The sequence below is a fragment of the Diospyros lotus genome, chromosome 13 (genome assembly GCF_014633365.1).
Source record: "Diospyros lotus cultivar Yz01 chromosome 13, ASM1463336v1, whole genome shotgun sequence".
NCBI lineage: Eukaryota > Viridiplantae > Streptophyta > Magnoliopsida > Ericales > Ebenaceae > Diospyros > Diospyros lotus.
Genome location: NC_068350.1, coordinates 34,392,032 through 34,405,549, shown reverse-complemented (window position 1 = coordinate 34,405,549; position 13,518 = coordinate 34,392,032). Strand labels below are relative to the sequence as shown.

Below are 13,518 nucleotides of genomic sequence, written 5' to 3'. Positions count from 1 at the left end.
AGGTGAAAACAATTTCCAGGACATGAGGGGTACTTTCTATAGTTGTACTAAGCCTTATGGGTGGTCAATGTATTGTTCCCAAAATTTATTGAACACTAAAAGAAAAAGGGAGGGCAAGTGATATCTTTTTATCCACGGATACAGTACAATCTATCTTCATGATTGCAAATGTGAAACTGCCATCAGGATCACTTTTAGAACATTTAGCAGACATTTGAACTGCTATAGTTGTAATTTCTATAGTTGTACTAAGCCTTACGGGTGGTCAATGTACTGTTCCCAAAATTTATTGAACACTAAAAGAAAAAGGAAAGGCAAGTGATACTTTTTGATCCACGGATACAGTACAATCTATCTTCATGATTGCAAATGTGAAACTGCCATCAGGATCACTTTTAGAACATTTAGCAGACATTTGAACTACTACATTCTGTGCCATACGCTACCATCATCCATGCATGCATGTTGAGAGTAAAAACAATAATAAAAGCATAAAGCTACCCTCTCTCTATCCTAAGCTTTTACATGAATTGATCGTCAACAATTGACATTGTATAAGAGAAGAGAAAAGTCAGACTACAAACTTTACCCTAACTTGATATCAGAATAGCCATTGCAAGTGAGAGAACATGCTAGGAGTAAACAAAATAATATAAAAGATGAATTTTCTCCTCCCTAATAGCTTAAAACTTCTAAATGAATTGGTGGTCAACAATTTCAGTGTGAATTTACATGTACAATTATCAATCATTTATTTCTCATGAGCCACATTAAATGAAAAGAAATGTTCTTTTATAGTTGTACAACTGATATTCAGAATCCAAGCATTTTCCTTATGTATCATGAGCAATCCCGAAAGCAACATCAGCTTCTAGACAGCATTTTTGAAGTCTGACCACAAAAGAAGAGGCATGTTGAGAGAAAATATAATAACATAAAACATAAAGTTAGACCTTGACCTGTAACTTCTTTTTTAATTTTTTTTATCTTAATTTTAGTTTAATTAAGGTCACTTCTAACAGAAGGGATGTCATGGAATGTTTAGGGACTGATTTGGCCAAAAACAAAATAAAGCAGGTGTTTAAGCCAAATGCACAAAGTACATGGGGTGTGCAGTCAATTTACAAAGTTTAATAAACATCGTCAATAACAGATGGGGTGTTGTGGCCATTTTGGGAAAGTTTAAGAACCAATTTGGAAAAAAAAATAAAGGGGTGTCCAGGCCAAATCCCCAAAAATACAGGGGCCATATGGTTAATTTACCCCTAAAGAAATACATAACATACCGGCTTCTTCAGGATTTGTGGCTGAACAATCAGCAAGCTTTCCAGGAAGAGATGAGGATCTTAAAACACTCTTTTGTCTTACCAACTCCCTTGCCCTCTTTGCCGCAAGAGCTGCCTGAATAGTGATTGTTAGGAATGATTTATGAGATACTTGACCATAAATATGTCTTGAGTTATGACTACGGTACCTTTAGGGCATTAAGGGACTTGGAAAGGATTGAATCAAGTACGTCTGGATGCAACTCCAGGTACTCCGTAAGAAATTCAAAAACAGATAGATCAACCACCTTCCGCACCTCCGGATTTCCCAACCTTGTCTTCCAAGGACAGACAGAATAAGTGGTAACATAAGAGATTCCAATAAGAGAAAGTGGGTATTCATAAGATCAAACTTCAAGTTGCTAAAAGCATTATTATTACACAAAGCATCAGGGAACACAAGCATAGGATCAAATTGAGAGTACCTTAGTTTGGCCTTCAAACTCTGGACTTGGTACTTTGACCGAAATTATGCATGTCAAACCCTCCCTTACATGTTCTCCACTCAAACTAACATCCTTCTCCTGTGATGGAAACAGAAAAGACTAATTAGTGCTCCTCCTTTACTTTTTGGCTTACACAGAAGAGAGAAGTTCAAAACATATGATACAGGAAAATTCTTCAAGGGGACTAAACAATTGATGCATTCTTGCAAGTTAGAGAGTGTGGAGGAGAGAGGGGAAAGCATCGCTTGTCTCACGTTGATAGCTAACTGATAGAACTTTCCATTTAGCTTTAAAAGGATTTTATAATCACATAAAATGTTTGACACACTTCTCTACTTTAAACATCATACCTATGTTCTATGAGTAACACTTTCAATAACCTCCCCTTTCTACACTTCATCTGAGATACCTAAATTGATGGTTAAGAATAACTTGACCTTCAAGTCTCGCCACAACATTGTTCACACTGACATTTTTACTGAACTTACATTTCAAATATTTAGTTTTTGACCTACTCAAAAACTTAAAGCCTACAGATTTTAGGGTGGTTCTCCATTATTCAAGTTTACTATTTCAAGCCTTTTTTGTCTTTGAGTCCACTAAGACAATATTATCTGCAAATAGCAAACGCCAGAACACTTTTAGATTGTCATGTCCCTAGGGTTTAACCGTTTAAACTAGGGTTTGGATTGGAATCCAGAAGGATCTGAGTGAATTAAGACCAATAACAGAACATGATTGAGGGAGAATTGGACAGAAGGAGGGAGATTATAGACGGGAATGAGGGAGAGTTTTAGAAGAACAGAGAGGGGGAGAGAAATTATCAGAAAGGAGGGAGAAATCAGAGAGCATTTGAGAGAATTCATGAGAGGGAAATTGAGAGAATTCAATATCATTTCACATAATGCCTTCCCATGCTCAGTTGTGGCTTATATATAGCCTAACAGCCTCCCACATGCACCCATCACATAATGCACCCATCAATAAGCATAACTGCCTATAGCTAAGGACAAAGGGAAAAAGAAAATTACAATTATTGTGTAATGCATGTAAGCTCCTACTATCATATTTACTAATCTATTTTTGGAGATCCTTGGGGTCATGACTTAGATGTATTTTAAGATTTCATTCATCACAAAAGCAAAGAGTTAAGAACTCAATACAGATCCTTATGTAATTCAAAAGGCCTCAATATCTCCTCTACAAGTTGTAACATCTTTGCTTGCGAATTGCTTATATATAGGTTATTGAGGACATGTATCATCAAGCAAAAATGTTTTTAGAACTTACATATAAGCAATCCGAACGCCAAATAGAGAGAAGAAGAAATCAACAATTTTGTGCTCACATAAAGATAGAAACTAAATATATATAAATTCATTTCCATGGAAAAAAAAATTTGGTAGTCTATAATTATTTGCTTCAACACATAGCTATCTGTCAGGATCTTGAGTCCAACAATGGAGTTCTCCTCGTGAGGGGGAGAATTAGGGTTGAGAAAGGGATAGGAAAGAAGAGGAGGAGGGAGGAAAAACAGAGACAGAGAGATTGTAGGAGAGAGTCAAAATTGTTCTATGAATTATATCAATCCATTCTCGTTCAATTGGGAGCCCTTTTATAGCCCCTCCTTGCCACCAACTTCCAGCGGTTACAACCTCCAATAGAAGCTTAAGGGTAACAGATAACAGCTTCTAACCACCTATCTGCTAACCGTACTACTTACAGCATGGAAAGACAAAAATACCCCTTGATTTATCCTAGAGTCCTGACACAATCATGGTCTCACAATATAACTCTTAGGAACCAATTAAGTCATCCAGAATGAAGAAATATGCCATTTAACCATTCTAGTCACTGTGACCATCAAAGAAGAAAAGGTGACAGATGGGGAAAAACCACATCCAAACATTAGAAAGGAAAACCCAAACAACAGGCAAGAACCAACGCACCTTCAGAATTTTTGACTTTTTCCCAAGATTGTTGAGAGTTCTTGTTAATGAAGTCTTCATGCCATCTATGTGAGTACCACCATCAATTGTACGTATGCTATTAGCATATCCCAGCATGGTATCAGAGTATGCATCAGAACACCTATAATAAAGATCAAGAAGTAGTTTACCATATTAAGATTTGTAGCAAATAAGCATGTAGCCGACATTTAACAAGGATTAACATTTTTCTGCTAGGTACTAATGGGGCATAAAGAATTCTTTCCTTCTTTCCCCTTGATGGGAAATCAGGGGCAGAGCTACACACGGCCAAGGGTGGGCCCACCCTGAATTTTTAGATAATGCTAATATACATTGTTTAATATTTTTTTTAACTTTTTTTGTTCTTTTCTGAATTGTCCCACCCAACCTCCATTTTTTTTGTTATTTTCTGAATACCCACCTCACCCAATCTTCACTCTCTCTCTCTCTCTCTCTCTCTCTCTCTCCTACTCAAATAGTCGGACGCCCCCATTGCCATCGAGCGCCGACGTCTCCTCCACCTCACCTACTCTCTCTATCTATCTCTCTCCACCGCGTCTCCTCCACCTCGCCCACCCGCACTGAAGCAAGAACCCAATCGGCCACCCGCCCAAAAATCGGCATCTGATCTTCGATCCAACCGTATTTTCACTGTCAAAATGGCCGCGATCTACAAGGAGGTAAGTCTTTAGTTTTATCAACAATTATTTTCAACATAGATCCATGATATATATGTACATACACGCATGTTGGGTTTGGCCGGAAGTTTGAGCTTAGATCTACGAAAATTCGGCTATTGGATTTTGCTAGTTTTTGGGTATGTTGGATGGTGGGGATAAGGGTGTCAGGTGGTTGTCTCTGATCACCAAAAACCACTGACCACGGTGGCCGGTGGTGACTACCAGTGCATTTTTCAATTATGGCCAAAAATTAAAATCAGATATACGGTCTAGCCCACTTTTGTGTATGTTAATCCCCCTTGACCGTTTCTGTAATTGTGTTTTGATTAAAGGCATTCATTTTTTCCATTTTCTATTACAGATTTGCCAATTACATATTTGAAACTATATTGATTTTTTATTCTTTATTTAAATTTAATATCAACAATTATGGAGAGATATTTCAAAAGGACAACTCCATTTTCTATTGAAGAGCAAAATGTTAATAGAAAGAAATCTAATGTTGCTAGGAATCAAAGTGAAATTGATGTTGTTCAACAAGAAAGTGATATTTGCGTAAAAAATAATATTACTCGGATCAAAGTGAAATTCATGATGAAGGAGATATTCAGATTAAAATGAATGTTCGGGATGAAGATATTCTATTGAATTGATGATACTCAACTTCTTGCAGATCCTAAACTACGAATTCCAATTATAGAATACGATGTTAATGTCTGAGATGAAATTCAAAGAGCATACATACAATTGGGTCCTTGTCAACCTCATAAGCATAAATTTCCACAGACAAAAATTGGAAAATCAGCATTGAGACGTTTCCAAGCTTCTTGGTTTAATGAATTTCCTTCTCAGTTAGAATATAGCATAAAGAAATATGCAGCATTTTACTTCTATTGTTATCTTTTCCAACCAATTGTGGAACGAGGTAGTGACACTTTTGTTGAGAGGGGGTTCTCAAATTGGAAAATGAAAGAAAAACTTCAGGAGCACGTTCGAAGTCACAATAGTCCACACAATAAAACTCGAATTAAGTTCGAAACCTTTATGAATCAAGAGAAAAATATTTGAGCAATTTTCTTGAAACAACCACAACAAACACGAAATGACAACCAAATTCGTTTGGGTGCATCAATAGATTGTATTCAATTTCTTTTACGATAGGGGCTTGCATTTTGTGGACATGATGAATCTAAAGATTCAAATAATCAAGGGAATTTTTTGGAACTGTTAAACTTTTGAGCAGATCATAATAATCAGATTAAGGTAGTTACTTTCAATAATGCTCCTGAAAATCTCAAACTTACATCACCTGACATTCAAAAAGATATTGTAAGTGTTGTTGCTTTTGAAACAATAAATGTCATTATCAACGAGATTGGTGATGGGTTATTTTCTATTTTAGTTGATGAATCTCGTGGCATCTCAATTAAGGAAAAAATGTCTATTGTTTTGCGTTAAATGAATAAGAAGGGATGTGTAGTTGAATATTTTGTAGGTATCGACCATGTTTCGAGTACCATAGCTCTCTCTCTTAAGGATGCTATTGATAATTTGTTCTCCAAATACAAATTAAGTATATCTAGTTTGAGAGATCAAGGTTATGAAGGGGCTAGCAATATACAAGGTGAGTTTAGTGGTCTCAAAGCACTTATTTTAAATGACGACCCAGGTGCTTTTTATATTTATTGCTTTGCTCATCAACTTCAACTAGCTCTTGTAGCTGTGGCAAACAAACATGTAGAGATTGAAGCATTCTTTGATTTGGTTGATAGGGTTGTGAATGTTATTGGAGGATCGACTAAATGGTGTGATCTTCTTAGAGAAAAACAAAGACTCCAAATTCTTGAAGCACTCAACCATGGTGAAATATCAAGTGGGCGGGGCCTTAATCAACAAACTACTCTTAAGCGTTTCGGTGATACATGTTGGGGCTCTCACTGTGGTTTTTTATTAAACTTGATTCACATGTTTTCACCTACAATTGATGTCCTTAAAATGATTGGTAATGATGTTCCAAGTTCTGGAAAAAGAGGTGAAGCACGTAATTCGTTGAGCTTGATAATAACATTTGACCTTGCATTTAGTCTACATCTCATGAAAAAGATTTTAGGAATGTCAAATGAATTATCAAAGGCACTATAAAAGAAAGATCAAGATATTGTCAATACCATGAGATTAGTGAAAATATGTAAAGAACAGCTTCAAGCAATGAGGGACAATGGATGAAATTCTTTTTTGGAAACAATTTATTATTTTTGTCAGAAGCATAGTATTGATTTTCTCAACATGAATGATATTTATAAACCTCTAGGTCGTTCACAGCACAATACTCTAGAAATCACAAATTTGCATCACTTGTGAGTGGATTTCTTTTATGCAGCCATTGATATGTAACTTCAAGAGTTGAATGATATTTTTTCTGAGGTAAATAGTGAATTGTGTCTTTGTGTAACATGCTTGTGTCCAGATGATTCATTTTTTGCTTTTGATAAGGACAAATTAATTCAACTTGGTGAGTATTATCCTGAAGAATTTTCACCAATAGATCTCTTAGCGCTTGATGACATACTTGAAACATATATTATTGATGTGCGTACTAACAAGAATTTTGAAGAACTACAGGGCCTTAATAATCTTGCACAGAAGTTGGTAGCGATGAAGAAAAACGATGTGTATCCATTAGTTTACAGACTTTTGACACTAGCATTAATTCTTCCTATTGCTACTGCTACAGTAAAAAGAGTATTTTCTGCCACGAAATTTGTCAGACTCGGCTGCGCAATCGAATTAGAGATCAATGGACCATGGTTGAACGACATTTTAGTTGTGTATATTGAAAAAGTTATATTTAATGAAATTGATAAACATATTATTATGCGACATTATCAAAATATGAAAGCGTGTCGAGAACAATTGTAGTATTTTATTGATATATTTTCTTTAGTATTATGTTATTTTAAATTTTCTTATGCTATTTAATTTTTGCCCACACTACTTAAAATTGTTGGCTCTACCCCTGATAGGCATTTATCAAGCATAAATTATCTACCCTCCCAGTTTTCACATTGCAGTCCATGAGAAAATATCCACAAGAATATCAAAAAATAGCAAAAATCATGAACCAAATTTAGGAAAGTGGTCTTCATATTTTCTTCAGAATCAATTAAAGGCATTTAAAGATGTGAAAAGAAACCTATCTAATTTATCGAAAGAAATGCTAAAAAGTAGAAAAGAAGCTACAAGTGCTTACCATTGCAAAGCCACATCAATTGTGATTCCATCTGCTTCTTTTCTAAAACCCACAATATCATGAAGTGGTTTCTGGATCAAAGAACTGTTGGTCACTATGCAGAAAAAGTGGAATGCATTTTTCAAACCAATAGTAGTAAATATCCAAACAACCAGTTTTGTGAAATAGCTTGTATGTATCAAACTATCCAACTTCACATATCAATAGGAAATAAACATCTCAGTCTTGCATGATTATTTAGTCCCATTATCTAATCAACATTTGCAAGAAACCTTTTGATGCAGAAGGTGAATTATCAGACCTTAAAAGAAAATTTATGCCATTTTCATTTTCTCGTGTTGCAACAATCAGTGTAACTTTGTCATCTATTCTGCTTTTTCATTTCTTGGCTAGAATTTTGGTCTTCCAGGCTTGGAACAGCTATAACTGGATAGGGCGTTACTGGGTCTCTTTGCCCCTTTCTAAACTAGATGGACTGAGTATTTCTAAACGAAAGCTAAAACATTTTTTTTATTTTTAGATGTTTACAATCATGCTATTGATGACAGAGATGAGCAATCATAAAACTGTATAGTTATGCATAATGCAGCAGAAACAGGGGAAAAAGAAAGGTGAAGAGAAGAAGAAAGAAAAAGATTAGAAATGCTTTAATTTGAATACAATATGGAATAGTAGATGAGTTTGGGAAAGTGGGAAAAGAAATGTAAAGAAACTAGCTCACCTTGTCAGTATTTAGCCATCTTACATATTCAACTAATCCCCCAGCAAAGCAGTATTCATTGTACTGGCACTTTTCTGGATCTGCATCCTCTTTCTTAAGTGTAATAGTAAGCTGCAAAGGTTGAGACAAGAATAATGGCAAACAATAAAGTTCAATGAAACCCACACAGACAGCTGGAATTATAATGAAAATGATTCAATCACTGGAAAGCCATGTGTTACAGAGATGGAAATGGATATAACAAAAATAAGAGCATTCATGCAGCATATAAGAAATTGGAGGAACTTCTCTCCAAACTAATCGATTAACAATTTCGCAAGAACTGAGGACTAGGCACTGATTTCCAATTTACGACAACATGCTAGCAGGATGAAACCTAAAACAAGATCAGATAGTTGGATATCTTGCTCCAAATTATCGCAGCCCAATAGAAGTTCCCAACATGAATCAAGTGTAAGCTCTCTTGGAAAGATATTTAAGTATGACATGCATTCAACAAAGAGAGATGTACAATATCACCGCATTAAAGGAAGGTGACAATATCACTGCATTCGAGGAAGGTGACAATATCACCGCATTTGAGGAAGGTGCAAAAGGAAAACCAGATTCAGCTCACATTTGGGCTAGGTCCTGTGAAACCCCATTTTCTTTAAATTACATAAATAAATCCAAGTTATCCAACAGTTGAAACAAAACTCCATATTTTGACCACAGACACTTCTTTATCAATTAATATGGATAATTCATATAGTTTACACCATAAAGGTGATGAAAAATGAATAGGAGAGGTATATCGAGTGTGTTTGGAGGCTCAATAAAAGAAATGTTCTTCCTAACTTTTTATTGATCTGTAGGTTGAACTATATATACACAAGATATCCTAAAAAATCTCCTAAAATACAGGGATAGGATACAACAAATTCAAACAACAATACATTACAGAACAGAATAAATTTAAACTTGACTTCTTCTCATCTGTTTTGAAACTGCTTCATCATTTCTTTCATTTATCCGTTTAGTTTGAAATTCTCCTATCTTTTCTCTCATAACAACCTCATCTCTTTATCCACTCGTTCATAACTCGGAATCATTCTTCTCTTATCTTCTCCAACAGATGAGAGGATGGAAGATGTCAGAAAACTTAGTTTCGGTGGACAGCCTTTGACCTCATAGAACACAATGATGGAAATTCAAATCATTTTGAGATGGTAGAACGGGGAGGGACTGGCCAAAATCATGGAGCATTTCTACAGACCAAGCTGTTCTAATACATTTTTTTTTTTCAATTGAACAAGCAAAAAAAGATAAATAGTCTATCTTCAGATTATTCTTATAAAAAATCATTTACCAGAGGTGATGGCCAATTTTGTTCTTCACTACACCTAAGTAGAATTATAAGGAAAAGAAAGAAAAAGGGAATCCTCCGGGTTACTAAATTTACCATCATAAAAAAATCGTCTATAAATATGAAAATCACTAGAGCAATGACCTTTTCTGGTAATACTGATACATACTTGGCAGCTGTTGGTCTATAAACTTGGCTGAGTATCATGATAAGGAAGTTATGACATCAAGATTGATCCCTCACATTAAAACATGATTTCTTACAGCTATGGTCACATTGGCAATTGGCTCCAGCTATTCTCCATTGCCAAAGAAGAGGGATGCTTAGAGGTGGGTAGATCACTTTGGGAAAGTCAATAGAGGTGAAAGTTGTCAAGTTTGTTGAGGCCTTGAGGATCAGAGGGGTGTTATGGTCTACAACAGAGTATGGGACTTGTCCCACATTAGAAGTTAGGCTCCTGGTGTAGGGTTTATAATCTCTTGGGCACCCTCCCCTTAACAGCTAGCTTTTGAGGATGAGTTCTACCCGAATGTTGTAACAGTGGTATCAGAGTAGGCCCCATGGCTCCCAGTACAAGCGAGCGACGACGGAGGTGATGCCGGCATTGCAATGTTCGCCCGAGACTAGCATTGGTTATTGCACAGCCTATCGTCGTGGGCGCCAGGCTGCGGAGCGTGGTGGTATGTTATGGCCCACTACAAGATATGGGACTTATCCCACATTGGAAGTTCAGGCTCCTGGTGTGGAGTTTATAACCTCTTGGGCACCCTCCCCTTAACAGCTAGCTTTTAAGGATGAGTTCTACCCGAGGGTTGTAACAAGGGGCTCCCCCAAATGAGATTTGAGGATAAGAAGATGCCATCTTGGGCCAATAAATGCCAACACAGTTATGTTAAACCTCACCTGCAAACTAACAAAGCGTCGATTCAGATGTTTGCCAGCTCATTCATTTATGGGATGATGTTGTCCTGCATGACACCTCTGTTGTGGTTTCCTTTAGATTGATGAATTAATGAATTTCAATTCCCCTCTCACATAGGCCTGGACTTTTGGTTCATGAAGACAGCAGTACTTCAATTGATGTGAAAGCCGAGGTTGGTTTATGGCTGATTGAGATCCATATAAGGTTAAAGGTCAGGGTTTCTGGTGGAGTATACAAAGAAATATTCAATTTCAGAACATGAGTGGACGCTATAATTTAAGGACGTGGACTCAGATTGGCAACTTGAGGCTTACTCAGATTGGATGTATGAGGAAAGACAAGGGTCCTAAAATCAAAGGACGCATGACTGCATATCTCCTCCCAACAAGATTCAAATTCAAAAATTATCAAGCGAATACAACAGGCTAGCATATGGAGAGGAAGCAGCTTCTGGGATGGCATAAATGCAGTCAACAAGGAAGCTTCAGCACTGGACTATCTGAAACAAGCCAATAATTAAATCTATAGGGAATTGTTTTTTTGTTGGAATCTTACTTTGGAGATCAGCAAGCTGGTTAGTTTATTGAAAGTGCTCTAAAATCTGCTTCACTTTCTGCCACTCCAGATCAGGCACTTTTCAGGTTAGATCTTTCGTTAAGTTGACAAATGGGTTTCAAAGATTATCCTTGTAGAAGCATATGGTAAGGCTGCATTCTATCAAGTCTCTCGGTTGAGACTTGAATTTACAGAGAATGAGAAGAATCGAGAGAGACAGATAGAGAGTGTTTGGGAGGGAAAAGTGAGAGAGAGAGAAGAGAGAATCCAAGAGGGAAAGAGTTTTCTCATTAAGCATGGAACTCCCGCCCTCATATATATTGGCCTTATATAGGCCCTTCCCATTGGTTCACATCACAACCGTGGGGAACAATCCAACAACTAACTATTACAAGTGGCCATGTGGGCTACGGTTATTACAAGAAATTTTCCAAATTACCCTTGGGGTCATAACATACCCCACTCCTAGAAATTATTCTTGTCCTCAAGAATCTAGAGGAGCCCAATAGCTCGCAAAAATTGGGTGAGCAACTCGGGTAAATACTCCCAAGTTGTGTGATCGGGATCTTTGTGAGACCACCTTACTAGCACTTAAGTTTGGGGCACCAAACCTTGATAGATTGCATGCTTATCTAGGATGGCCTAAGGCTCCACCACTCCTTCCTCTACTTCATTTACAGCTAGTAAATCCCGACTAACTGTAGTTTGTGGCTCAATAGACTTCTTTAATAGAGATACATGAAATACTGGATGCATATTGACCCCTGCCGATAACCTTAACTTGTAGGCCACCTTTCCCACCTTAGCCTCTATGGGGCTTAGCTTAAAGACTAGTGTGGATGTAAAGGGTTGTTGTAAGAATCTCTTCACTCTTAAATAAACTGTCACCCACTTCAAAGGATCTATCACTTCTTCTTTTGTTAGTACTCTGTTTCATCCAATTTTGAGCTGTAACCAGCTCCCTTTTAAGCACCTTTAGTACCCCCCCTGTCTCTATTGTTAATATTGCTCCACATAAGCCATGGTAGCTATAAAACTTGATAAGGCTCGAATCAATGGGGGTTTATGTTAAACTTAGGAAGAAAACCCTAAATTTTAATATGTATATACCACATAATTAATTCATAGACTATATATAGTTATATATATATATATATATACAAATACAATGGGCCATGGGCTCTAACATAGGATTAACCCTAGACTATAATCATATAACTCAACACTCCCCCTCAAGCTGGAGCATATATATCTATGCACCAAGCATGCTACAAATATACTCAATTCAATGACCCCTGAGAGACTTAGTGAAGACATCTGCTAACTGGTCATTAGAATTGACAAAATCTGTGATAATACAGCCAAATAAAATCTTCTCTTGGATGAAGTGACAATCTATCTCGATATGTTTAGTCCTCTCAAGAAAGACTGGATTGGAAACAATATGTAATGTAGCTTGATTGTCGCAAATTAATCTCATTTGTGATATCTCCCCAAACTAGAGCTCCTGAAGCAATTGTTTTAACCAGATAAATTCACACGTTGCCAAGGCCAAAGCACGATATTTTGCTTCTGCACTCGACCTAGCAACAACCTCCTGCTTCTTACTTTTTCAAAATACTAGGTTTCCTCCAACAAGAACACAATATCCTGAAGTAGACCGTCTATCGGAGGGAGAACCTGCCCAATCAGCATCAAAATATCCGATTACTTGAGTATGACCTATGTCCTCATACAATAGTCCTCTACCTGGAACTCCCTTAATATACCTGAGAATCAGGACTACCGCATCCTAGTGGCCATCGCAAGGAGACTGTAAAAACTGACTGACAACCAGTGTTCTAAAAGGCGGCCTAGGCGGCGAAGAGGCGCTAGGCGGCCCCTGGCCGCGAGTTCCCCCAAATCGACCTCTTAGGCACCGGTCCAATTAATCGGGCTCGGGCAGCTCCTAGGCGGCCGATGCGGCGAGGCGTCGCCTTGGCTGCCAAAATGTGGTTTGGGCTTGAGACCTCTCACCCGACTCCATCAGTGATGATCGTCGTAGCCGCCACCGCCGCATCGGCCTGGGTCGCCCAACTCCGTCGTCGCTGTCGCCGTCGCCGCCGCTGGACAAGGATTGGAACAGCCTTCGGACTTACCTGTGGTAACACAGCGACGGTCCGATTAGCATTGGCGGGGGGCAACGATTTGATCGAAGGAGGCAAACAATCCGATTGGCAATGGTGGGGGGGCAGCGATGTGCTTGGAGGAGGCCGACAGTCCAATTGGCAATGGAAGGGGCAGCGATGCGCTCGGAGAAGGCAG

The 13,518-nt window shown here is 37.7% G+C and overlaps 1 protein-coding gene across 3 annotated transcripts in view; it reads right to left on the bottom strand.

Moving 5' to 3' along the window:
- The window catches only part of LOC127788562 (DNA gyrase subunit B, chloroplastic/mitochondrial), a 72,264-nt gene that overhangs the window by 29,658 nt on the left and 29,088 nt on the right, over positions 1-13,518 (bottom strand). For 2 of the 3 annotated variants that reach the window (XM_052317000.1, XM_052317001.1), the window contains 6 exons: positions 8,393-8,503; positions 7,672-7,742; positions 3,721-3,862; positions 1,751-1,849; positions 1,475-1,603; positions 1,287-1,401 (listed from right to left, as the gene is read on the bottom strand). In XM_052317000.1, the coding sequence (XP_052172960.1) occupies positions 1,287-1,401; positions 1,475-1,603; positions 1,751-1,849; positions 3,721-3,862; positions 7,672-7,742; positions 8,393-8,503 (667 nt within the window). Of the gene's footprint in view, positions 1-655; positions 892-1,286; positions 1,402-1,474; positions 1,604-1,750; positions 1,850-3,720; positions 3,863-7,671; positions 7,743-8,392; positions 8,504-13,518 lie in introns of those variants that run through there. The other variant, XM_052317002.1, reaches the window with a different exon arrangement.